Genomic DNA, 27,583 nt, shown 5'->3' on the forward strand with positions numbered 1-27,583 from the left:
CTCAGTGAGCTCAGGACTGCCTGTGTGCTACAAAGTGCAATCACAACATGAAGAAATTCAGCTTTGTTTTGGTTTTTGTTATGCTCCAGTCCATGGGGTTAAAGGGTTACGTGAGAATCTCAGCGCTGTGCTTGTAAAAATAAAGCTGAAGTAATCACTGACTCCGATAATTTCAGAGAAAACCTCAAAAACATAAGCAAGGAAGACACAAAACTCCAAAGGACAACAATGCACTTCTTGTGGGTTTCGCTTGGGGTCTGGCTCATACCTTTTGTGTCTTGAGGGTGACTGACACTGACTGGATTCCCACTGGAATCCTCAGGACCAGGAGGGTTTGACTGTGAGGAGCAGGGTTATGGATATTCTTCCCTGTATCTGCCTTATCCATGAATTCCTGGGAGTTGTTGGTACAATCTGCTCATGGAGCTGCTGTGAGGAGCACAAGCCTTGCTCCCACACCAGTCAGGCTCTGACCCTTCCTGACTCAAACAAACCCCACTCTGTTCTTTCCTTCTCTTTGTAGTCAACTTCAAGCAAGAGGGATGACTCAGGTGCCGGCTGACTACCTGTCAACCACCAGCTCCTACAACTATGAGTCGCCGCTCCCCGCCGTGGCTCGGGCCAGCACCCTCTCCAAGGTCCCTCCAGCCAAAAAAATAACCTTCTTCAAGAGCGGAGACCCTCAGTTTGCAGGAGTCAAGATGGCCATCAACCAGCGGAGCTTCAAGAGCTTCCATGCGCTCATGGATGACCTCTCCCACCGGGTCCCGCTGCCATTTGGGGTCAGGACCATCACCACGCCACGAGGAATACACTGCATCAGCGAGCTGGACCAGCTGGAGGATGGAGGGTGCTACCTGTGCTCTGACAAGAAGTACGTGAAGCCCATCAGCATCGCCTCGGGGGGACACAGGCCGGCCCCACCACGGAACGGCCGGCCCTCCAGCACCATGAGGAGACAGGCTCAGGAGGGCAAGCTGGAAGATTATTCCACGCCTTTTACCCACCACGGCCCCAGGATACCAAAGAAAATCACTCTGGTTAAGAATGGGGAGAGTGGATTTCGGCGCTCCATCATCCTGAACCGCAGAAACGCCCGGAGTTTCAAAACGCTCCTGGATGAGATCACGGAAATCCTGCAGTTCCCGGTGAAGAAGCTCTACACTGTTGATGGGAAGAAGGTAAATGTCTTTGGTGGTGGTCAATTGTTCAAACAGGAGTCATCATGTTCCTTGCGATGCAAATCCTTTAGCTCATGGGCCCAAAAGTTTATCTATGTTACCTTAATCCTTCGGGCTTTGTCACATTAATAGCTTCCTCATTAATTACACCATAGTTTGATGTAGAAAAGCTTGTTCAGCCACTCAAGAACCTCATGCCAAAAATTGTTTGGGGTCAATAGGTGGTTTAATGTTTTGCAGTCAGATATAAAACCCCTTCTAGTTATAGTGCTTCTCACCTTTTTTTGGGAAGCATATCCCAAGAGAGGTTCAACTTTTCCATACCTGACCACTGGGAATTCTGCAGAATAAGGAGGCCCTTAGGTAGCACCTTGTGGTTGCACAGTTCCCCACAGAGCAGAGTCCTGCTCACGACGCGGGATCATCAACAGAGAAAAGATAAAATAACCAATGATGATAAGATAAGGTGATAAGATAACCAACTAATGCATAAAAAATTAAGGTTTGAGTGGGATCAAGAGACGCTTTTGTACTGATGGATTAGTGAATTTGCTGTGGGGGGAATACTTGTAATAAATTCAGGGCATGGAAATCCCTTCATTCTTCTGTTCCCAAAGGAATTTCCTGACAAACCTGAGATTCTCTTGGTTTTTTTCTCCATCTCTTTTTAGCTAACTAAACTTTAACTTTACCTCCATTTTTTTGAAGGGATCTCACGAGTTATCCTGACTTGTCCCTGTCCCTTCAGTGAATGGAGATTTCCAGCTCCTTTCCCACTTCCCCCACCTTTACAGGGCTGAGTGCCTGTAAAAACAGTGACAAAAACACAACCACCTGTGGTGTCACTTTCTGAGCCAGGTGACTGAAATTACCTGGGTTCAAATTGACCCATTATCCAGGAGGGGAAAAAATGCAGGAGTATTTTGCAATAGACTCATTTTTACCTGGCACGGGGAGGGGAATGTGCAGCAGGAAGGAGAGAGGGAGGGGATAATTCAAGCCATCCTTCCTGGTGGAAGCACCGTGTCTTACCATAGAGCTTTCTACTATTCCCACCAGTCTGGAAAGAGCTTCCCATCAAACTAAATCCTGTTGCCAAGATATTTTATAATCTATGGATAACTAACTTCTTTTGCCACTGATTTCTCCAGTTTTCAAAACTTGGACTCCTGCTCAGTCCAGCTGGACATAATAATCTTGTGTACTGATAGCAACTTCCTCTTCTTCAAGTTTTGAGAATTTTCACTGATTTCTCTAAAGAAAAGTTTTGCCTGCTACTTCTTAGCGCAGTTTTAATGCTCCCCTTGTAATTCCTAAATGAATTCCCCACAACTTACCTTCTAGTCATTATAAAAAACAATCGTTTAGATGGGATATGTGCTAAATATGCACTCTGTAAACACAATACCTTCAGCTCAGTGATCTTGGAGGTCTTCTCCAACCTTTCCTTGTTTTTCATGAGCAGAAATGCAGGTGTGGGTCAAACACCATCAGTTAATCTCTCACGGTCCTTTCAGATTCTATATTTTTAATATGAAAATTTTCATTACTCTTTTGTCAATAAGGAGTTGATTTTCTATACCTTAATAATTTTATTTTCACTTCTTTAATTCACGTGCAGAGTATTACAGTGATAGGTGTCAAGGGGTCCAATCTCAGCAACATCTTCATCTTCCACATAATTAGGAGATATGTGATTATTAATATCTTTCCTGGGAATCTTTGAGGTTTTTGGCCACTATTAAGTATAGTAATTTACCTCCAGCTTTCGAACAGTTCACTCCTGCTCATTTAACAACCATTCCTATTAGGACTTCCTATTACTTTAGGCTTGGGTGCAAAGCATTTAAACCACAAAAAGTTCACTCTGTCTTGGATTTTCCAGTCTTTTCCTTCCACATGGATTCTCTAAACTATCTCTGTTTTTCTAAGTTTTTTTTTTCTCATAGCTCAGCTTCAAGACCTCTGTTTCTGATACATCCTTGGTTGTGTCTGAGTTTTCACTAGATATAACTATTTCATTGAGGAATAAAAATTGTGAATTCAATGCAGAAATTTGAGTTTTCCTGAAATAACCTCCTCCACTGGTGCTGGAGTTTAATTTTAGCTGCACATCTTGTCTTTATACTTAAATTTGCATTTTCTGTTATAGACAATGGAAAGAAGTTTCCATTCTTCCATGATCATTCAAAGGTATCAGGATATTACATATTTCTTAGGTATTTCCTTTTTTCTTGCATTATTCTCTTTGAAGAATAATTCAAATTCTCTGTAAATAATTTTGTAAACTTCTTTTATCCTAAGTATCTATGTAATTTTTTCCCCCATGACTTAGCACAGAGATCTTTCTAGGAAAGAGGGCTGGGACTGAGTGGAACAGTAAATTTTGATATTTATTCCCATATTTTGACAGACTAGCAGAATAATTCCTAAGCAATTAGGACTACTGATGGATTGACTTCATAGTTTTCTGGCTCAGAATTACAAAATTTACAGCATTTAATAGCAGGTTCACAATGTCTTTTTTTGAATCAGTTTTTCCTTGAATTCTTGAAAACCAAACACCAAAAAAGGGAAAACTCTCCTGTCCCGCATGTTAATCAGTCTTCCATCAATAGAAGAGATGTTCATGGACCTCAGACTGTTTGCTCTTCAGTCTCCTTTTGTTTCTTCTACTATTGTAATTCCAGATCTAAACTTAAATCTTAAAATGAATTAAATCATCTCTGTTCCAGTGGCTCTGTTTTGATCTTAATATTTTAATATTCTTATCATTTTGTTGAGTAAATTCAGGACACTTCGAAATTACAAATCTTTATGTGGGAATAACCTTAGACACACATGGAACAGTCTTGTTTTTTATTCCTTTCATTGAATATTGATTTGAGAGAGCAGAGAAAAGTGATTTCGTCCTTTTGTAGTCCACAAATTTTTCCAGTAAAACTCTAAGCTTAATTCTATCAGAACTCAAAGATAAATTGTAGAATCTGAGATTTTTAAGGCCCTGATTCCCATGGAAGTACACCTAGTTTGGTTCTATTGGTATTTACATATTTGCGTTTTCATTCTAACTCCTGAAGCCTTGAGTGAGGTGAAACCAGTATTTTTAATCCTAAACATCAAACAGATTTCCTACTAGGAGATCCTAGTCCTACTGAAGAAAGTAGGTGTGAAGTGTTTGAACACTTGTTTCATCACGGAAAATCATCCATTTTCCAAATTAACCAGGAGTTTTCTTGCCTAGAAATTTGATGACTGTGGAACTGGAGAAAGATTTAACTCAGTTTTAGGTAAGCAAAATCAGTTAAATTTTCAGCAAGAAAAGAAATGTAAATCATAAAGGTTTTTCAGGTCAAGTCACTTGTTGGTGTTTTCCAGGTGATTAACTGCAAATAATTGGATTAACTGCCCAAATTGAGAAATGTGTTATTTAGGTTAACATTGACATGCAATTACTGGCCAGTGAAACTCTGTGCACATTTTTCCACTAAAATACAGACAATCCTGGACATAATTCATTAATTCATCTAAATATGATTGTCTTATGAGGCATTTGGGATGGGAGAGACATTTTGCCTGTTGAACCCTCTTTATTAATTATAGAACATGGGAAGACTGACTGAGACTAGTAAATTAAGCTAAGCCTACGTTTTCATATAGTAATTAAAAAGTATTACAGATATTTGGTGTTGGCAAACACAAATGTGGGACTTTACATCCATTAGCTGATGAGACTGTTGGAAAACACATATTTCCTGGTTTTTACTGAGAACATCAGTTCACTAATAGAAGAATCAGGTGTGCAGCTGTCTCAAAAAAAAAAAAAGAATAATTGTGGGTTATCTTCTCTATCAAATGACCTTTTGACTCCATTCTGGGAAGTTTTTATACCACATGGTGGTTTTTCTTCCTCTTGGTCTAAACCACAGGAATGCACCTCTGTTCAGATCCTCACCACCCACCCCTGGAGAGGGAAGGATGTCTCTGGGGGCAAAGAGACAGAGATCACAGAGAGGGCAGAAATCCTCCCAGGCTGTAAGAAATGACGTGTAGGATGATGAGGCAGCAACTGAGGATTTCCCTTACAAATGGCAATTATCCAGGGCCCACCAGCTGAACAGTCACTAAGACTTCGTTAAGTCACAGGAACCCAGCACCATGACTGTGTCCAGGCACAGATGTCCTGATTTCTGAATCACTAGGCCTTCCTTTTACTGGCTGTCCTAAATAAAAACAAAAAACAAAACCAAAGTCTTCCTTAAAACCCAGCGCTCCTCCTCACATGGCGTTTGAAACCACAATGTGAGATGGCAAATAGTCTACATAGTTTATGGCTACTGGTGGCAATTACCAAGAGCAGCTCAAATGGGATTTATCAACCCTCGAAAGAGTTTTCCAGGGGATGTGGCCAGTTTTATGTTTGTTGGAGTGATGCCAAGGCTGAGATGTTTTTCTGTTTGGGCGCACTCATGGCTGACCATAAGTTGTTACATTTAATGAGTGAATCTGATCCGGTTTTGCTGTGTGGAAAGGTCGAGTGGAAGACCAGAAAGACTCGATTTTGCCTCAGCTCCTGCAAGTGAGAATGTTGCAGATGGAGCACTGTGTGCCACCAAATTTCTTTGACACATCAGAGAACTATTGTGTGGGTTAATCAGTGGAGCAATCATGAGTTAAGGAATGTTTCCTCAGGCACCACCAACTGGAGACTGTAAAAGATTAGTTATTAGAAACTCCTTGGGGTAGGAACCCTCAGATTTCTCCTGTGTTTGTGTGGGATTTGGCAAAGGTTGCATTTAGGCAAGACCAACCATTCTGGGGCAAATCAAGCCATCTTTGACCATGTCCCAGTCTTGGAAAAAGACAGAATGGCCCAAATGAAGTGACTCCTTCCCTGGTGTATCTTCCCAGCCTCCAGCCACCTGTAGGATTAGATCTTCAGTCCAAGCAGCACAATGAGCCCCACAGTTATTCCAGTAGCCAAGAGAGTATCAGAGCACAGACTCTGGCACCAAATGGCACCGTCTGTGGATAATCACACTTTGTAGCACCCAAAATAGGGCCTAATTCCCACAGGGGTGGCCACGTTCAAGCCGCTTCTTAGAAAAGCTCCCTGGCATGTGTTAACTCCCAGATCTGCCCAGGAATTGCTTGGGAGAGTGCCAGTTGATCCAGGCTTTAAATACCCTAAAGACCACTCTAAGAAGTGTGGTAGAGGAGACGCTGTTCCAGTGCCCTGGATCCTGAATTGATTTAATTTAGCTGTAAACACAGAACTTTTATTTTTAGATGTTATTAGCCAACCTGGTGGCCTAACTATTATTACTGAGTAGTTCTTGATAATGACTGTATTTACAGTGACCTAGGGGTGCAAGGCCAGGAAACAGGCTTGTCTGACATATTTCCTGACTCAGATTTACGCATCCATAGAGCCATTCCTAGGACATCTGTAGGCTGCCCGCAGGCATCCTCTCGGCCACTCATGTTTGGGCTCTCCACCAAGATCATCTGTCTTAGTGACAGGTGTCATCAAGACCCTGATGGAAATGCAGGAGGAAAATGGGACACATGGAGACAGATAAGCTGGTTTAAAATGTGGTGTGTATATAAACAGTGAGAGAGGAGAGGTGATAATTTGCCTCCGTGGGATCATTAATTTTCTGATTGCACGTTGACGTATGCACCGTGACACTCGGTTTCTGTGCTCAGGTATGAAGGATTGCAACCAATTCCAGCCCCTGATCTGGAGCACACCGTTGCTATCAAGCAAGCTGTGCCACTTTTCCACCCACCATGTGTGTGACTCATGGTCTAAAAACAAACCACAGGTTTCAGGTTTGATATTCTCTGATTCCGTGCCAAAACCACAATGACTCCAACGAGATTTACACAAGCGATCTGTAAACCTCAGCAAAACTTTCCATGAACCTCATCCACAAGAAGATTCATATCCAGGTGTGTTTTGTGAACCTTTGAGATGCCCTGAGATCATCTGGCCCGGTGCCTTACACGGTAGAGTTAAAGGGACCCCGTGCTTAGCGACTTTCTTATCTAACATGCTGCAAACCTGATACTTTCTTATCTAACATACACCAAATGCAGATGATTCCTTTAGCCTGGGGAGGTTTTGTTCTTTCAGTAATAATGGAGCAAAGTGTAATTGCTTTCTAATCCTTTTGAATTTAATCCAGGGCAAAGACATTATTTCCAATCATGTTATTGAGTATATGCAATTATCATGGAATCATGGAATATCCTGAGCTGGAAGGGACTCCCTAGGGATCATGCAGTGCAACTCCTGGTTCTGCACAGGAGATCCCAAAAATCCCACAATGTGCTTGAGAGTGTTGTCCAAACCCTCCTAGAGCTCTGTCAGCCTCAGTAGTATGAACATTAATATTTCCTAATTTTTTTTAATAGCAATTTAGAAAATTCTACCACTCATTTAACTTGTCCTTGTGGACCTCAATTATACAACCAAAAGTTTCTGCCACACTATGGGTACCTCCTACAACTATTTTTGGCATTTCTGGATTTTCCTCGGAACAAACTGTTTTGTTTTTAAATGCAAGTAGTTTTGAGAAAAAAAAGGAATTTAATTTTTTATAGGTACAATTTTTCACATTTAGTTTTTTTTTTCCCATCTTAAACAAATTTTAGAAAGTACTTGGAGGAGAATTACTTCTATAGTTACTGACAAATAGAAGCTTAGAACTCTGGAAAGATTTTAGACAGTTAAAGAAGAAACAAAACACCCAAGACTTATAAAATGCAGATTTAACAATGCAACGAAGGATACACAAGTGCATAACACTAATTTAAACTTGATATAAAAATCCTGTATGGGGGTTTTATTTATGAAAAAAATACATTGAGCCAATAAAAACAGCTCTATGTCAATAACAGGTAAATTGCCAGAAAAAAATCAAGGTTCATCAGAAAATGTTGTGTTACAAAATATTTTATGAGAAGTGTGAAGCTTTTCCTGTTGATGGCTCTCTTTATGGTGCACAAAAGGGGCACTAAATAAGAGTGGACTTCAGGAGAGTAAGATTTGTCACCATAATCTCTCTATTTATTCTTTTGCTGAGAGTACAAAAAATAGCAGAATTCCACCCTCTCCTGGAAAAAGTGTGAATTTTCTGTAAGTACTTTAACTAGAAATCAGTGTTTCATCAAATAATTTTCAGAGGAAAGGCTGTGAGGTTTTTTTCATAGGGAAATTGGGTTTTACAAATGCAGACTTGGGAGTCTTTAGCCAGTAAAAGGAGAAGAAAAGAGAGGATTTTTACATTTGCATCAATTTTCTTCTTCCATTTGGGCTTTGAACACAGAATTCAAAGGATTCTGCTGCAACTCTTAGCAAGGTCTGGAAGTAGAAGCAAAAACCTTCCCGCTTTTCCCATTTTTACCATGGACTTTGCAATATGAGAGTGAAACCTGGACTTGGCAACAACAACAAAAAACCACTCAATTAAACCAAAATCTCTCTTTGTGTCCAGAGCTTCTGGAGTCCACAGATTTTACCCACAGTGTTTGTGCTAAGAGACATCCAAGATGGCACGACCATGGATCAATTCCCCATGGATCTGTGAGCTTGATCCAGGAGGGTTTATATCCTTAATCCCAGCTCCTAGAGATAACTGGAGGATAACAATATTGTCCTTCCCCCACAATTTTCAACTGGAATACCATCTCATCCACTATGTAAACATTCTCCATATGAAAGGAGGGAGTTCTGACAACTTCTGGTCATGGGGAAAAGCTTGAACTCCCAAACTGGATCCTTCCCACTGATTCAGCCACCACAAGGCTGAGCACAAGAACCAAATGTTTCACATTTTTCAAGGCACGTCAATTTTTAAGCTAATCCTGCCCCAGGAGAGGATCAGGGCAGGCTCTCAGGGTGGAGTGGATGTTACTCTGACTCATCATTTTCAAATGCTGATGTTGGATGGACCAGATTTAATGAACCCAATGCCAAAGGGGCAGGTGGGGGACTCTGACTTCAGTCAGAAGGTGAAAAACATCAGCAGCAAAATTTCTCTAGAAAGGCCATCATCCCCTCTTCTCAGTTGAAACGTGCACCTTTAGCAGCAGTTTGTTCTTTCTCTGGCTGCTTCACAGGTTGAAGAGTGTCAGACATAATTTTTGAGCTGACAGGGTGGATGGGGAGAGAGGCGGCCATCAAAACTTGCATACAAGGCCAGTGCAATGTGGAGATCTCCCCAGATCAATCCAGCACTTTGTGGAGTCCTTGGGAAACCTCCCATAGCATTCATCAGGAACCAACTCATCCTGCACAGGGGCAGGACTGGTGGGACCCCTCACACAGTCAAAACTTCCAAACTGAACCAGGCTAGAAATCACTTTTCTTCCCATTTTTATCCTCTTCACCTGTTTCTTAAAAACATTCTTTCTCCATGCCTTTATTTTCCCTATCAGTCATCTTCCCTTCCCCTTTTCCATTTTCCCATGAGGTGTTTTTTCTTCTGCTGCTACCCAAGAGATTTCCAACAGCCACTGATTTTCTGATTGCAGTATTTCTCTAGGAATGATCGAAGACTTGTTCATCCAGAATATTGTCAGGGCAAAACCCAGAATGGTTTTTGTATATGTGTGCAAAGTGTCACACACAGGGAAAAACCATCCATGAGTACTCCAGGAAAAGCTGCCAGCAGAGAAATAGCTACACATGATCTTTGCCTGTGCTTGACTGAGAAAGCAGAGCAGGGCATTATTGCATTTTTCCTCTCTCTTTCGCCTTTTACTTGGCTCTTTGAGTGCTTCATGGCCTTCCAAAACTCTCAGGTTTTTTTCATGCATCTTTGCACTGTGGGCACACCTGAAAGCTGAACAGGTCATGTCTGTAAAAATGTAGAGGATGTTGATGTTTGGAGAAATGTTGGAAAGGCAAATTACCTTATGTTGCTGTATTTCAGCACATGGAGCACTGGATTTGCCCATATTCTCATTAAATAAGCATCAAAGAAAGGCGGCAGCTTGTAATTTGTGCTCAACAAACCACCTGCTCTTACAAGAGCCTTGGACACTGGAATCTGTCCTGATTTATCCATCTTTCTTTGGTAAAAAAAATGTTTTGGGATGAGCTTTCTAGTACCTGAAGGGAGCCTGCAAGAAAGATGGAGAGAGACTTTGGAAAAAGACATGGAGGGACAGGACAAGAGGGAATGGCTTCATACTGTCAGAGGGCAGGGATAGATGGGAGATTGGGAAAGAATTCTCGGCTGTGAGAGTGTGGGGAGGCCCTGGCACAGGTTGGCCAGAGAAGCTGTGGCTGCCCCTGGATCCCTGGAAGTGTCCAAGGCCAGGCTGGACAGGGCTTGAAGCAACCTGGGATAGTGGAAGGTGTCCCTGCCCATGGCAGAGGGTGGGACTGGATGATCCTTGAAGCCTCTTCCCACCCATTCCATGATTCCATGTGGATCTGGGGACCTGATATTTAATTTAGTTTAAGAATCCATGTGAGTTTTGATCTGGGAGATGGAAGGGATGCTGTGTACTCTCTTCCGGATTAATAATTTGGGTGCTACTATTTCCAGAGGATTATATCCATTTCCATGCAGTATTTCCTCGCTCTAAACTCAGCAATTACCCCTTGTTCTGTGCTCCTCTTGATGGCAGGGAAGAGCCTTGTGACCCCTGCTAAGGTCAGAGAAAGGGAGAACAAGTCATGCACTTCCTGATCTCTTCCTCCTCCTTTTCTTCCACTACTTTGCTAATTTGTATGTGGGCCGGGAGTGGCAACACCCCATGATTCACCTTCTGACCATGGATTACCCAGCCACTCCCCAAAAGAACCACTCTCTAATTCCTCCGGTGCAAAGTTTGGGGAAGGGAAGGGCAAATGGGTTCTTTGCATGAATAAAATACAAAATTCATTATCATTAAACCACAAAACATCAGTTCAGAGCCTGGATGCCTCCAGATTGGATGTGGCACAACCACAAAAGGACTTGGCTGTCCACACTCCGAGGAGGTGTAAATGGGCAGGGAAGACAGAATGGAGCAGGTGGAAGAGCTGTGGGAAAGGAGGTAGTGAGACAGCTCAGGCCATGGACTCAGCCCATTAGCCTGCTCCTCAGTGGGTCTGTTTCCAACTTTTCTTATTTCTCCCATGCATCTCTGCATGACTTTGGAAGGTGGATTAGTTTTATAGCCTTGTCCTCTGAACCAGTCCTTGCATTATTTCCACATTCTGTCTAAGTCTCAGATGTCTTTGGTTGGCTGGCAGCCAGCAGAGGCAGAGCAAGGGTGTCTCCTTCACTCTGCCTTCGTCAGAAACTGGTATCTGTGCTCAGCTTCTGAGGTGAGCAAGGCTGAGTGGTTCTTCTTTCTCCTGGAAGAGCCAGAGGGTGGCATGTTCTCCACAACAACCAGCTGCTTCCGTATTTCAGTTTGCTCTGTATGTTTGTTTGCCTTACTTCTGTGTAGGTATTGATGACATTTTATTATTAACTGTGTTGGAGTAGCACCTAGAGGTCCTTGATGAGATCACAGCAGTTGGTGGGTCCTGTACAGCAAAATTCGTGGAGACAATCCATTCTCAATGGATAGCAGTCAGACTGGGGGAAAAAAAAAGGTATTTTCAGAAGAGAGGATATGTTTTCATTTACACCTCACCTGTAATGACCTTCCCAGTGGAGCTTAATGTCCATAAATCATTTTTATTGGAAAGATCATCGAGATTTTTTTGAACCAATCCATAAATGCTACATCCCACTGGGAAAGGGAGTTCCTCTGGTGAGGGAAAATGAATCATAAATCACTGAATGGTTTGGGTTGGAAGGAATCTTAGACATCGTCTTGTTCCAATTCCCTGCCATGACCAGGAACACCTTCCACTAGACCAGACTGCTCTAAGGCTCATCTAACATGGGGTCTTGTCCAGAACTTCACTCACAGCATCCATAATCCTCTTGGATCCTGACCCAGAGTCTGTGGAGGTCACCAAGTTTCTCTCCATCTATTACAGTGGGACTTGGATCAGGTTTTACAGTAAGATTGAGAAACTCGATTTCATTTTATGTGTTAACGCAATAAAACTTTAATAGGAGTCTATTCCAGCCCACCAAATGCCAACTGCTAGAGAGAGATCCCATTAATTTTGGTGGATTTTTGTCTCTGATAATCCATAGCCTTAACTGTGACTGAGCTACATTGAGGGAACTCCAAAAAGGCTTGAATGGATCCTGAGTGATCCAAAGGAACTCTTTGCTAACCCATCAAACGCCTTTATCATAACCCATTATTTCTCTTCCATTTTATTCCTAACTGTTCACTTGTGGATTAAAATATTCTTGAAGTTCCCATGCTTTGGGACTCGGATTGCAAATGAAGATACCTCATTTTCTAACTTTATGAATGCGGTTGATGCTTCCTGCTGAGCTTTCTGGTCTCATATTTATCTTTTTATCCTGTCAGTCATTCTCAGGCACATATTGGATACTCTAGAACATCTCAAATTGTTCTATGAATCTACATTTAGACAACTGCATTGAGATGATTGACTCTGTCATCAGTGAGAGTCAGTCATGTCCAAGGGGAGATGTTAACCTGAATTAGGTGAAATTACCTGTCTCCCAAAAATATTGGCTGCTCTCCACCAAGAAACCTTGATTGTAGATGATGAGTTACAATCCTGTGTGATGAATTAATGGAGAAATATTAGAGCAGGGCATCCTCTCCTCCGTCACATCTCCTTCAGGTGATCACCAGATTTTAAGGATTTACGGTCCATTGCCTTTGGGTTTATTTTAGCTAAATTGTGGTGGGATTTAATACTGTTTTCTCTGAATATCCTAGCATGGCTGCTCAGGAATCTTGCTGTGGCAGCCTGAGGGAAGCGGGGAATCTGTTTACCAGAAGAATCTAAGGTTTTACTATTGCTTTAAAATCATAGAATCATCATAGAAATTATTAAGGCTGGACAAGACCTCCACAATCCTGAAGATCAACCTTCAGATGAAACAAATCCCCCTTCAGTGGCACTCAATTTTCTCCACTGTCTCTGAGAGCTAAAGCAGACAAGAACATTCACCTTCTTGTATTTCAGTTCCACTCCACTTTTTCCAACCTAGTGATTCTGTGATTCTTAACTGATGTCTCCATGAAAATAACATCCATTTCTACAATAAAACACAGAATCACATTATCACTGAGTTTGGAAAAGACTTTTGGAAATGATCTCATCAAACCTTCCTTTTCCTCCATGTGTTGAAATTCACAGTGCTCTCTACAAGATCATTTCCACCTCTTACCTAATCTGAACAGCAATTCAGCATCAGATTATTTTCTCAGAATTTAATCCCATCTAATATTTAATCTCTTTCTCTGGGGCTCAGATGGTTCTGAAACAGGAATAGCTCCTGCGTCTGCTTTTCACCATGGTCTTACTGCCACGTCTTGTAATCTTATCTCTCTCCAAGTTTCTGTCTGATGTCCAGTTTCTTCTCCTAGCATGAAAATCCATGGCAGAAATTGCATGGAAAATACAGTTGCTCAAGTCATAAAAACTCTTCGGTAGTTGTTGTGTCCGAGAAGAACAGGATCACTTCTCTTGCACAATAGCAAGGAGACACTGGAGCCCCTCTGCTCTGTAGCCAGGCTAGGAGAGATGGGGATGTACACTTGGACAAGAGAAGGATCCAGGGAGATCTCAGAGCCCCTTCCAGGGCCTAAAGGGGCTCCAGGAGGGCTGGAGAGGGACTGGGGCAAGGGATGGAGGAACAGGACAAGGGGTCAATGGCTTCCCACTGCCAGAGGGCAGGGATAGATGGGATGTTGGGAAGGAATTCCTGGCTGTGAGTGTGGGGAGGCCCTGGCACAGGTTTCCCAGAGAAGCTGTGGCTGTCTCTGGATCCCTGGAAATTTCCAAGGCCAGGTTGGACAGGGCTTGGAGCAGCCTGGGATAGTGGAATATGTCCCTGCCCATGGCAGGGAGTGGAACAGTATGAGCTTTAAATTCCCTTACAGCCCAAACCATTCCATAATCATGCTGATGGAAAGACAGTTTCCAGTTTCGCTCTTTTCCCAGCTGCAAATGATGTCATGAAGGCTCCAGAGAAGCCAGAGGAGACTCTGCCACTGCTTGAAATGGGACCAGTATTTCACTCAGCACTTCCAGGAGCAACAGTAGACACTGGAATGCCTGCAGGGTCAGGATCTGATCCCTTTAGATTATAAATAGTTTTTACATATTTCTTAAAATTAAGGAAAGCTGAGAAGAACCATGTGGGCCTCACCCAGGACACACCAAGTGAGCTGCAAGTTGCTAAACACACGAGAGGGGATATGCTGTTCAGTGATAATTCAGCACTAATAAAAGATGTCATATTGATGGCTCTGAAAACAGATGTTCTCTGGAAAGCCCAGGCAGTGTGTTGAGAGGATGGGATTCCTGCAGCAATGTGGTAAGAGTCCATATGGAGCAGATGTTATCCCAACCCTGCACTGCCCTGGAACAGTGGATGCTGCATTATATCAATGTGAGAAAACGGGGTTTATTTAACCCCCAGAAAGCATTCAGTTGTGTTTAAAACTACCAAAATACTTTTGACAATGAAGCATCACAAAAGATGAATCTCTGGAATTATTAATTCAAAGAGATGAATCTTGCAAGACATTGGGAAGAAAATTTACATTATGGACACAAACACAGCTAAAGTGCTGCTGATGTCAGAAATACCCCATACTACAAATACAGACTATTTTAAGTGACATAACACAAGTGTATTCCGTATAAAAGAATGTATAAATTCCCTAACTCAGCTGGCTCAGCTCCATGGATCCCTGACTCTCTGTCATTGGCACCATCTATTTTCTGCACACACAGTGCAGCAGTGATGAGTGTGATTGAAATCTCTACACCCAGAAATGGAAACACGTGAGAAAATGTGGGCAAAAAATAGCTTTCACTGAAAAAAAAGTCCCTTACAAATAGGAATAGTTCCTAAACTTAGTGGGGCTTGAAAGACAGATTCTTTTACTTTAGGGACAGAACCCATTTTGTGTTTATTTTTCTCTTTTTCTCTCCCCTTTTTTTCCTTTTCTCTTCTTCTTTTTTATCCTCACATTTTTTTCTACTTGTATCAGATCAGGGGGAAAGATCTCACCAATGTAATAAAAAGGAGGAAAAAAAAAAAAGAACAGGAATAAAAAGAACAGAAAAGTAAGGAAATCAAAAGAGAAGGGAATTAAATATACATGGTAAAACCATACTCAAAATATTTGATTTATTAAATACTAAGCTTTTTATAAAATTTAAAGTGAGCTAGAAAGGTGTTTTAATTAGGACTATATAAAGATATTTTCTTTAGGAATAGATGGACCAGAAGTGGAGGGAACAGAGACAAACTGAGATTTGTGAGTATTTTTCTGTTTCATGGTACCCATCATGTGAATTTGGCAGTTTTGTTGCTTTGCAGAATTTAATGAACGTTTTAGTGAGAAAAGTTTTCTTATTTTGGGTTTCATAGCAAACTGGACGGGCCTAAAACACAAGCATTGTTATAACACAAACAGAAAATAAAATATAATGGGAGGACTTTATAAAAGAAAAAGGGATTTTTACTGTATTCCCACAAAAAAAAGTCAATGCCATATGTTTTATTGTAAGAAATGTTTTCAATAGTGATTAACTGGATCTAGAATGTGCTTCCATTTATCTCTTGCTCTTTCACCCTCCACACATTTATCCTCTTATTTGCACCAATCCCTCAGTGCCTCCCCTAGTCCTGGTGGGACACTTTGGAAAACCCCAGGAGCATTTCACAAACTGAGGGCTTGGGCTCTGAAGGGGCCCTGGTTCTTTATTCCTTGCCTGTAACAATATTTAGAGGCCAAGGTCTTTCCTCTATCTGCTGTTATCTCAGGCACGTGTGACAACTGCAGAACTGTCATCCCTGCTCCTCTGAGATTTCTTATCTTGCATCTCCTCGAGGGGATGATGATTAACTGACAGGGTGAGGTCAGGGTGCACCTTGCTGAGCCCCAACACCAGTGCTGGCTTGGTAACCCATGGTGTGGTCACCTCTTGTTGAGGTCATCCCTGTGCTCCATAGATGTTCTCCTGATGTTGCAGGCTGAGGAGGAAGGGACATCGCACACTGTGGACGTGCACAAAGCTGCCAGAAACTAACCCCTCTAAAATCCTCTCAGACAGCAAGAGAGACTTCTTATTCTTTTGAAAGACATCAAGTCTTTTACCTGAGAGCTCAACTTCAGTCTTTCAAATGAGAGGTTGCAGAAACAAGATGGAAAGATGGGTCCAGGATCTGTCTGCCCAGTGCTTCCCATAGGACTGATTCCTGCTCTTTGAGAGAGACAAATGTATTTGGGTAATAGCTGGGTGGAGATCTGAGAAACCTGATTCAGCTGAAGATGTTCCTGCTCATTGTAGGGTGTTGGACTGGATGGGGCTTAAAAAGACCCTTCCAACTCAAACTGTTCTAGGATTATACAGTTCCATGAGAAGTAACTTGTGAAGGACTTGGTGTTTGATCCAGGAACAGGTCATGTGGTAAGGGTGAAGGTTCCAACCCTAGTTCCTGTGGAGGAGCAAAGATTCCTTCACGGGCACTTCCCACACTGGGGAAAGTGTCCCTCATTGTCCAGCACTGAGGCAATACTTGGGGTTATAACTGAAGCAGTGTTTGAAGGAATATTAGGGGAAGTCACAATTGCTGTCCCTCTTCCAACGCAAAAAAAGGATCAACGAAGGGGCAAAAATGGAATGTAGCATTTTTCAGGTAATAGAAGCTGTCCCATGAAGTAATTAGAAGAATTTAAAGGTTATAATCCTCTGTAAGGCAAACTTAAACACCTCCAGTTCCACCCTCTTCCTCACTACCACATGGAATATGCCCAAATTTTTTCAAGAATATGTGAAACCTTGTATACTACATAATAAATGAGATATATTCTCCCTTAGGCAATCTCTCCCAGCCCTTCCCTATCTTAGGAAATCTGATCAAAACATAGCAGATCTTCTCTTTCAATGGAAGAATTCTCCAACAGGCTCTGGTAGACCCCAAAGTTCTCTAGAACCACATGTATTTTCACTGAATCACAGAATATCCTGAGCTGGAAAGGACGTGCAAGGGCCATCAAGTCCAGCTCCTGTCCCTGCACAGGAAAACCCCAAAACCAGCATTGCATGCCTGAGACCATTATCCAAATACTCTTTTATTTAGGTGATAACTCCTTGTCCCTTGATTCCAGGCCTGGAAGAACCAAATTCTTCTGTCTGGGCTCATGGTATTTCACTTCACAGAACTCACAGGATTCACAGAATTCACAGGATTCACAGAATTCACAGAATGACTAGGTTGGAAGAGGCCTTCAAGATCATCGAGTCCAACCCATCCCCTAACACCTCAACTAAACCATGGCACTGAGTGCCATATCCAGTCTTTTTATAAACACATCCAGGGATGGTGACTCCATCACCTCCCTGTGCAGGCCATTCCAGTACTTTATCACTCCTTCTGTAAAAAACTTTTTCCTGATATCCAACCTGTATTTCCCTTGGCACAGCTTGAGACTGTGACCTCTCATTCTGTCAGTTGCTGCCTGGAGAAAGAGACCAACCCCCACCTGACTACAACCACCATTAGGAAGTTGTAGAGGGTGATTAGGTCACCTCTGAGTCTCCTTTTCTCCAGGCTAAACAACCCCAGCTCCCTCAGTTTTTTCCTCACAGGACTCGTTGTTCCCTTTGCAGATCGACAGCATGCAGGCCCTGCTCCACTGCCCCAACGTGCTGGTGTGTGTAGGCCGGGAGCCCTTCAAACCTGTGTCCATGGAGAATTTGAGGAAACACTCGGTGGAGAAGCTGCCCAACCTGCCTCTCCGCTCCAACAATGGCAACAATGTCAACGAGAACAATGAAAGTAAGAAAAACCTCGGGGCCTTGTCGTGCAGTCGTAGACAGGCCCGTATCCCACAGCGTGGGGATTGTGGGCCCCTATTGTGCCTCCCCAACATACAGATTTCATGTGGAGAATGCACTTCCCTCTCCCTGCCTCCCAGACCTTTCCATCCTCCCCTCCTTTTTCTCTGGTTTCCTTCTAGGATTTCCTCCCTACGCCCCCTAGTCTTTCTTTTACATGCTCCCCATGTCTGGCTGACTTCCCTTCCTCTTTCATATCTCTGGGTCTCCTTTTCCTTCCAGAACTCCCTCCTTTCCTGTGTCTGTCTCCCCAGACCCTAGAGATTTCCCACAAATCCTCTATCCCCTCGTTGTCTGTCCTATCATGCCTTCCCTCCTGCATATTCCTGCATCAGGACCAGAGGATGCCCTGGATCTGCCAACAGGAGACTCAGTTTCTCCCGCAGGTTACAGCTGGCCTTTTGGGAACAAAGTGTATTATGGAAAGATTATGTTCAGGAAGGAGTATGTTATGGATTATTCACAATTATATTTCTTTGGCACCCCATCATGAGTTTTCTAAGGTCACAGGTAATTAAACCACCTGCCCTCAGTAGCCTGGGAAAAGAAACTTCCTAATTCCAAAGGGCAATTAATCTCACCTGTATTAAGGATTTAATGTAGGATGAAATTTAGTGTGCCCTGGAGGTGTGTCTGTTTCTCTCCATTGTCAATACCAGGAGCTTGGAAAGATTAATTTGTGCGTTGCCAAAAAGTTGCAGAAATTTAAGGACACAGGCATCCTTCGCTCACTATCCAAGACAAAAAAATTGGAGGGAAACATGGAAATAAATTGGAGCTTTGCCCATCAAGAGGCTGAGCAAATCCATCAGTTCAATCATTAGGGTGGTTAGGGAAGAACTATTTAATGTGATTTTGATGTGCTCCTGTTCAGCACTTCCTTCCTAAAATGCCCTCCACTCACCTGCATATCCATATGCCCATGGAGGCACAGGATTGTCTGGATATATGTACAAGGAAATTTTGGACAAACATATATTCGAAACAAGACAGATTAATGTCTTGCAAGACAGCCTGATAGCAACGTATTCTGCTTGAAATGAAGGGACCTAAACAAACCTACGCAGATCACAGAACAGGCTGTAAAGATGTTCTTCCATTTGCAATTCTTAAATTCCCTTGTTCTCACTGATTTCTTCTACAACTCCCACTATTTCTCTTCATAATTATCACCAGGTTACAATTCTTTTCTATTTCTTCTTTCTGTTTTAATAAGAATTATAATTATTCTTAGTGGCACATCCCTGCAGGAAGTGAGTGTTGCTCTGGTCTACATGGCCACACATCTCCTGGAATATGAGTGAAGAGGTGGATGATGCATAATGTGACCAGCTAAGGAAGAGGGTCATTTCTCCATGTATTTTTCCCTTGTTAAATAAGAAGAATGAAAACTTACACAGTTAGATAAAGGAATATTTGCAATGTGACAAACTGCTCAAACTTAGAGACTAAATTGCTCTATATGTGTATATATATTTTTTTCTTAATTTTGCTTCCTGACATAAAACAAAATGTGTTTCAATTTATTTTTTAAAATAAAGATAAAGTTAAGGGGCAGAAGATTTTATTTTAGATTATTAATTCAAAACCTAACATTTAACAAGGAAGTTGGACTTGATTATCTCCAGAGATCCCTTCCAACCTTAATTATTCTATGATTAATGGACATCACTTAGTCAAAGACAAATTTTCAAATTATGTAAATTGGCATAGGCCTGGCTTTAATGGAATAACATCAGGATTCACTAGTTTGAGGGTTTGACTTATGTACTTTCTGTCATCTTTATGTGAGTTAACACCTTTCTCCATCTTTCTTTTCTTCCCTCCAGTGAACTTCGGACTGAAAGCCAAAAAAAGCGTTATCCATCCTCGGTCATCATCCAGCAACAGGTCAATGAGGTTTTCCTTGTCATCAGAGAAGTCATACCCCAATGGCCTCGCTGCCTCCCCAGACAATGGGGCACCCTTCTCCAATGGCTGCTCTCAGCCCAAAGCTGGGGACCTGGTCCAGTCCTTGGTCAATGACGACATCGAGAAGCGGGTCCACGTGAACAAGGACGGGAGCTTGTCCGTGGAGATGAAGGTTCGCTTCCGTTTGCTCAACGATGAGACTTTGCAGTGGTCCACCCAGATCAAAAAGTCCAACCTGATGAACCAGCTGCCTTGTGAAGAGTCAGGGATGGAGGAGGACAGCGGAGTAGATCCTCTACAGAAAATGAACCCAGAAGCCAGCTCGGAGGCAGATGATTCCTTATATCCCTGTGATATCGATTCCTACATGTCCAAACTCGAGGAATCCGAATGTGACGAGGCCCATTGCCACAGCTGTGGGAAGAAACACCAGGACTATGACATTTGGAAGAATCCCATGCACATGTCCCAGAGGGAAGAACCCAGTGTGCGGAGCACCTGGCACACACGGTCGTCGTGCTCCAGCACATCTTCACGGAGGAGAGTAGTACACAAAAAAATGACCTCCGTGGATAGCATCCACACCACCTCCAGTGAGGAATTCTCTGAGCACATTGTGCGAGAGTCCTCATCCTACTCAGAGACTATAAAGAACAGAGTGGCGTATCGATCCGTTAAAAAGTGTATGTGCCGAAGTGATTTATCTACCGGTGCTTCTAATGGAGAAGAGCAGCAGGAACACACTCAGACAAGCACAGGAAACAGCCAGAGGCCTTCGTCCTTGGGCTTGATGTCACATTCAAGCTGTGAAAACAACCTGAATACCCAAGACAGCCCTGAAGACCAGGAGATCACCAAAACCATTTCACAAAACGAGGATGCAAATTGCTTCGAAGCTTCCTCTGTGAAGTGCTTGAAGGATGACGTGGAAGAGGTTGAAAGCAGCAGAGTTGGGAGTGTCATGTCCAGGTCATCCCTGCAGTCCAGGCAGAGCAAGAAGAACGTGTGTGAGGAAACGAGCAGCGTGGGCAGGAGCGTGTCCTCCACAAGCCTCCAGAAGGAAAATCAGGGAGTCAATAGCCAGTGCTCCACCCCTGCCAACAGTGTGCACAGCAAGTCCAGTAACTGCACCACACCAAAAGAAAAGATTGAGCAGAGTGACCCCTCTGAAGACAACCCAGTGGTGTCCTCTTTCTCCAGTGAGTCCTGCCCCAAGAAAGAGGCTGAAGAGGTGGAGGCAGAGCAGGAAGAAAGTGAAGTCAATGAAGTCAGCTCAGTGTCAGCAAAAACAAAGCCGAGCCAATCAATCAGAGGTGAGAGCAGTGAAGGGGAACAATGCTCTACGCAAGGAACCCACCGTTCCAAGGCTAGTGACAGGCACAGCAAGAGAAGTGGCAGTGATGAGAACATTCCATGCAGTGTCTCTTGCTCTTCCAGAGGGTCCAAAAAGAGCAAACGCAGCCACGTTCATTTGGACACACGGTCTGAAATATCTGTGTGTTCACTTGAATCCACTCCGAATAAAAAGAAGAGTTCCCTACACGCAGATGACGTGAGATCAGGCAGTAGGGCATCAGTTTACTCCAAAAGCTCATGTGAAACCAAGAAAAAATCTGTTGGAGATGCCATGTCTCATAAGACAGGATCTCTTCACTCAAACATTTCATCTACCAGTGAAGCAGAGGCAACTGCAGGTCCTGCTGAGGAGAAAAGCTCAAAAAGTACTGCCAATGGCTACAGTGAATCCTCAAAAAGCTCAAAGAAGAGAAGCCATAAAGAAGAAAGCAGCAAGCCATCATCCCTCTGCTCAAGTGTTTCAAGTCCTAATGGAAAATCTGGAGAGGGTCATGTCAAGATTAGTTCAGAACCCTCTTCTTCAAAGCAGGGAAGCATGAGTGGGAGTGTATGCTCAAAAGCTGACCACCCAGCTGAGGATGGGATTAGGAATGGAAAACCTACAAGTAGCTCCTCAAGAGTCTCCTCAAAGTCAGAAATAAAAGATAGATGTGTGACAGAGGTATCCCAGGAAACAGATGATAGGTGCTCACAATCAAACATGTCTCTATCTTCAAAATCAAGGCGGACCAACTCGAAAAATCTTCGTGTGAAGGTGTCAAACTCCAGCCGGGCATCGGTGTCGGAGACTATGTCAGTGTGCAGTCTGCACTGCCCTGCCCCACCAAAAGGGAAACCAAAGAGAAAAAACATGCGATCAACCATGTTGAAGAATTCCTCCATCAGCAGCATCGGCACCGAGTCTGTGCTGACCACAGGAAAAGAGCAGAAAGAAATTGTGGATTCCTCGAAAGCAACTTCTTACGGGTCTAAATCCGTTGCAACCAAAGAAAATGGTCAGAATAATAAAGAGACTGATGATCCTTGCAACAGAAAGCCAGAAGAAGAGGTAGAAGATGCAGGAGTTCAGGAGGAAGGAGATGATTTAATGCCATCAGCTCTACCAAATACATCTCCAGAAGAAGTTGTGCAAGAATGGCTCAGGAAAATCCCTTCGGAAACATTGCTCATGAAATATGAAATGGAGGATGATGGAGAAGAGGAACGTGCAGAGTCGACCACTGAGGTATCACACTGTACAAATGCTGAGGAAGCCCCAGAGGAGGAAAAAGCTGAGGAAAAGAATGAGGAGGAGGAGGAGGCTGAAAAGGAAGAAGCAAAGGAAGAAGCAAAGGATGAAGTGGAAGAAGAGAAAGCAGAAGACACAGCCATTATTGAAGAAGCCGAAGAATGTGTGAACCAGGAAGAAATATCTGAGGTCGCACCTGAAGCTGCCGAAGCTGAGCAGGCAGAATGCAACCAGTCAGTTACATCCAACCAAAATAACAACAAGAGAGACCTGCCAACCTCTGTCCAGACGTCTGTCCAGATCATGAAGGCCTTGCTGAGCTCAAAGCATGAGACCAAATTTGACCGATCCAACAGTTTGCCCGAAGTGTCCCCCACAATGGGGAGAAAACTGAGTAACTCCGCCAACATTTTGATTTCTTGTCTTGCCAGCCTCCAGCTCCTTGATGAAGAGTCAGAGGATCCATCAGAAAACTCAAAACATTTGAATAAGTCAAGGTACACAGAGCTGCTAAATATTTTTCAAGCCCTGTGGTTTGGGTGCACCACTGAAAGGAGCGGCCCAAGTTCAGGCCAAGAGGAAAGCAAGCTGGCAAAGCCATTGTCTGGGTCTAAAGCCCCAAAATCCATGGATCATGCCTTCACTCCCAGGTCCTCCTCTGGGGTTGATGTTTGCAGTGGCTCTGGTGACTCAGGAGAAGAGTGCACAGCTGGTGCCACGTTGGTGGCACAGAAAACCGTGGAATGCAAATCAGCTGAGCAAATGGAAAATACAGAAACTGGCATAGAACTGACTGAGGCTGAGGAGCAAAGTAAAGAGGAAGAGAAGCCATCCCGCCCTTCCACAGCCTGCTCAGAGGCAAAAGGTGAGGAAAAAGCAGAGTCTGCTAAAGAGGAGTCTGTAATCCAGGAGGAAGAGGAGAACAAGGAGGATCAGGGCTGTAACTGTGAGCATGGTGAGAAGGCAGGGGGAGAAAATGAAAATGAAGAAGAAAACAAATTAGCTGAAACTGAAGAACAGGAAGAAGCTGAAGCTGTGAATGATGAAGTCCCACAAGAAAACCCTGAAGAAGAAGCTGATCAGCCAGAGACCACTGGTGATACCAATGTCGGTGATGCTGATGTCAGGACGGAGCTGGAAGAGGAGTTGCAAGAGCAGCCCCAAGAAGAGTCACCAAATGACCCCGAGCCCAAAGTCGATACATCCACCAGTGTGAACACATCCCTTGTCCAGCAAAGGTCCGTGGATCCAGACCCAACCTGGGTCCTGAGACTACTCAAGAAAATTGAGAAGGAGTTCATGGCTCACTATGTCAATGCCATGAACGAGTTTAAAGTCAGGTGGAACCTGCAGGACAACCAGCAAATGGATGCAATGATACTGGAGCTGAAGGAGGAAGTGAGCAAAAGGATACAAAAGAGCATAGAGAAGGAGTTGAGAAAGATCAAAAGCAGGGCTGGAAGGAGGATTCCAAGGCCTCCAGAGGAGCCACCCACACGCGAGTCCAAACTCCAAACTGAGCAGAGGAGATGGCGACTGCAAACTATGCATAAAAAGTCCCTCTTTGGGGACAAGAATGGTGCCCAGATGAGGCTGGAGGAGACATCAGACTTATCTTTAGATGTAGATAACGACTTTAACCTTAGTGCAGCTTTGGAGGACAGCATTAGCAAACAATCCAGTGAGGAGGAATATTGTCCATGTGACTCCTGTGTGAGGAAAAAACTGGCTTCCAGACCTGCCAGAGCCCCTGTGGTGGCCGCCAATGCCCCAGTCATGAAAGCCTTTGATTTGCAGAAAATCCTGAGGATGAAGAAAGATGACAATGAGGAACCCATCGTCGCGGAAGCAGCCCAGGACACCCAAACACTTCCGAATGATTCTGTGGAGGAAGGAGCAGAAAAGGAGGAGATGGATGAGGGGCAACCTCAGACAGGTGGAACAGAAGCAGAGGATGATGATCAAAAAGAGCCAGAATTAAATGAAGATGATGGGGCAACGCTGAATGGAGATGCAGAAGAACCTGAAGTAGAAGAGGGTCAAAATGCTGAGGTGGAGAATGAGGCCAAAACTGAAGAAACCAAAGAAGAAGAAGCAGAAGAAGGAGGGGAAGAATCAAAAGAAGAAGAAGAAGAGGAAGCAAAAGAGGAGGAGGAGGAAGAGAAAGAGGAAGAAGAAATGGCTAAGGCTGAAGAGGAGGAGGAGGGTGAAACTAAAGAAGAGGAGGAAGTAAAAGAGGAAGAAGCAGAGGAAACTAAAGAGGAAGAGGAACTAAATGAGGAGGAAGAGAAGGAAGAGGAAGAAGAGGGAGTGAAGGAGGAGGAAGAAACAAAGGAGGAGGAAGGGAAGGAGGAAGAGGAAGAAGCAAAGGAAGAAGAAGAAGGGAAAGAGGAAGAGAAGGAAGGAGAGGAAGAAGCAAAAGTGGAGGAGGAAGCCAAAGAGGAGAAGGAAGAAAACAAAGAGGAAGAGGAAGAAGCAAACGAGGAGGAGGAAGAAGAGACCAAGGAGGAGGAGGAAGAAACCAAAGAGGAGGCGGAGGAAGAAGCCAAAGAGGAGGCGGAGGAAGAAGTCAAAGAGGAGGAGGAGGAAGAGGCCAAGGAGGAGGAGGAAGAAACCAAACAGGAGGAGGAAGAAGCCAAAGAGGAGGCAGAGGAAGAAGCCAAAGAGGAGGAGGAGGAAGAGGCCAAAGAGGAGGAGGAGGAAGCAGCAAAGGAGGAAGAGGAAGCAAAAGAGGAGGAGGAGGAAGAGGCCAAAGAGGAGGAGGAGGAAGCAGCAAAGGAGGAAGAGGAAGAGGAAGCAAAAGAGGAGGAGGAGGAAGCAAAAGAGGAAGAGGAAGGAGCAAAAGAGGAGGAAGAAGAAGCCAAAGAGGAAGAGGAAGAAGCAAAAGAGGAGGAGGAAGAAGCAAAAGAGGAAGAGGAAGAGGAAGAAGCAAAAGAGGAGGAGGAGGAAGAGGCCAAAGAGGAGGAAGAAGAGGCCAAAGAAGAGGAGGAGGAAGGGAAGGAAGAAGATGAAGAAACCAAAGAGGAGGAGGAAGAAGCAAAGGAGGAAGAGGAGGAGGAACCAAAAGAGGAGGAGGAGGAAGCAAAAGAGGAAGAGGAAGAAGCAAAAGAGGAGGAGGAGGAAGAGGCCAAAGAGGAGGAAGAAGAGGCCAAAGAAGAGGAGGAGGAAGGGAAGGAAGAAGATGAAGAAACCAAAGAGGAGGAGGAAGAAGCAAAGGAGGAAGAGGAGGAGGAACCAAAAGAGGAGGAGGAGGAAGCAAATGAGGAAGAGGAAGGAGCAAAAGAGGAAGAAGAAGGAGCAAAAGAGGAGGAGGAAGAAGAAGCCAAAGAGGAAGAAGCCAAAGAGGAGGAAGAAAAAGAGGAGGAGGAAGAAGCAAAAGAGGAAGAGGAAGAAGCCAAAGAGGAAGAAGAAAAAGAGGAGGAGGAAGAAGCAAAAGAGGAAGAGGAAGAAGCAAAAGAGGAGGAAGAAAAAGAGGAAGAGGAAGAAGCAAAAGAGGAAGAGGAGGAAGAAAAAGAGGATGAGGAGGAAGAGGAAGGGAAGGAGGAAGAAACAAAAGAGGAAGAGGAAGAAGCTAAAGAGGAAGAGGAGGAAGGGAAGGAGGAAGAGGAAGAAGCCAAAGAGGAGGAGGAGGAAGGGAAGGAGGAAGAGGAAGAAGCAAAAGAGGAGGAGGAAGAAAAAGAGGAGGAAGGAGAAGCTAAAGAGGAGGAAGAAGAAGCTAAAGAGGAGGAAGAAGAAGCAGAAGAGGAAGAAGTCAAAGAGGAGGAGGAGGAAGGGAAGGAGGAAGAGGAAGCAGAAGGGAAGAAGGAAGATGAAGAAGCAAAAGAGGAGGATGAAGAAGCTAAAGAGGAGGAGGAAGCAGAAAAAGAGGAGGAGGAAGAAGCACAAGAGAAGGAAGAAGAGGAAGAAACCAAAGAGGAGGAGGAAAAAGAAGAGAAGGAGGAAGATGAAGAAGCAAAAGAGGAGGAGGAAGAAGTACAAGAGGGAGAGGAAAAAGCAAAAGCAGAGGAAGATGTGAAAGAGGAGGAAGCAGAAGAGGAGGAAGAGCAAGGAGAAGAGGAGGAGGAAAAAAAAGGGGAAGAGGAAGAACAAGAAGAAGCTCAAAATGAAGAGGAAGAAGCTCAAGAAAAGTCTGAAGGTGAAAATGAAGCTGAAGAAACAGAGGAGCCAGAGGATGAGGAAGTTGTGGCTGATGATGAGGCAGAGACATCAGAATGCAGAGGAGATGCTGAGGGCTCTGGGACTGACAAAAATCCTGAAGGAGATGCTGCGGAAGAAAATGAAGAAGCTGAGCAAGATGAAGCTGAGGCAGAAGAAGATGCAAAACCAGAGTCAGGAGATGAGGCTGAGGAGAAAAACAGTGAAGTAGGTGAGAAACCTGATGAGAATGTTGAGGAACCCACCGCTGATGACCCTGACAAGGCACACGAAACACATGAAGACCAAGGCAACAACAAAGTTTCTGAGAAAGCCTCGAAGACCAAAGGCAAGAAAACCAGCAAAAGGTTAGAGACTCTGAAAAAATCCACTGCCCTTTCTTGTTATTCTTCTGTCGGAAACTTCTCACAGCAATCCCAGAAGGGGTCTGATGATGAAGAGGAAAAAGTAGATGAAGAGGAAGGAATAGTTGAAGAGGAAGGAGCAGTTGAAGAGGAAGGAGCAGTTGAAGAGGAATGCAAAGGTGATGATAACCCCACAAGCGACCCCCCCAATGGGGAGGTTCGAAGTGATGAGAGCTCCAAACCCTCCCAGATGTACCCTGAGAGTGAGGAGGAAGAAGAGGACAAAGAATCTTCAGGTTCTGATCCTGTGGGAGATGAGGAGCAGCCAGATGAGGAAGGTGCAGATCCAAAGGAGGCTGAAAACACTGAGGAAGTTCAGGCTTCTAAAAAGAAAGAAAACTCAGATGAGATTGACCAGGATGACCTGGACTTCTAG

General features: G+C 43.8%; 1 protein-coding gene across 1 annotated transcript; it reads left to right on the forward strand.

Annotated features, from left to right (window-relative positions):
• The first annotated feature begins 542 nt into the window (after window positions 1–542).
• RP1L1 (RP1 like 1) lies at window positions 543–27,583 on the forward strand. Its single transcript, XM_066180330.1, has 4 exons — window positions 543–1,181; window positions 17,926–18,094; window positions 19,983–21,377; window positions 22,251–27,583. The coding sequence occupies exons 1-4, from the start codon at window positions 543–545 to the stop codon at window positions 27,581–27,583; spliced, it is 7,536 nt and encodes a 2,511-aa protein (XP_066036427.1).

This window comes from Chamaea fasciata, unplaced genomic scaffold, assembly GCF_029207755.1.
Source record: "Chamaea fasciata isolate MVZ Bird 193981 ecotype frontalis unplaced genomic scaffold, bChaFas1.0.hap1 SCAF_3, whole genome shotgun sequence".
Lineage (NCBI taxonomy): Eukaryota > Metazoa > Chordata > Aves > Passeriformes > Sylviidae > Chamaea > Chamaea fasciata.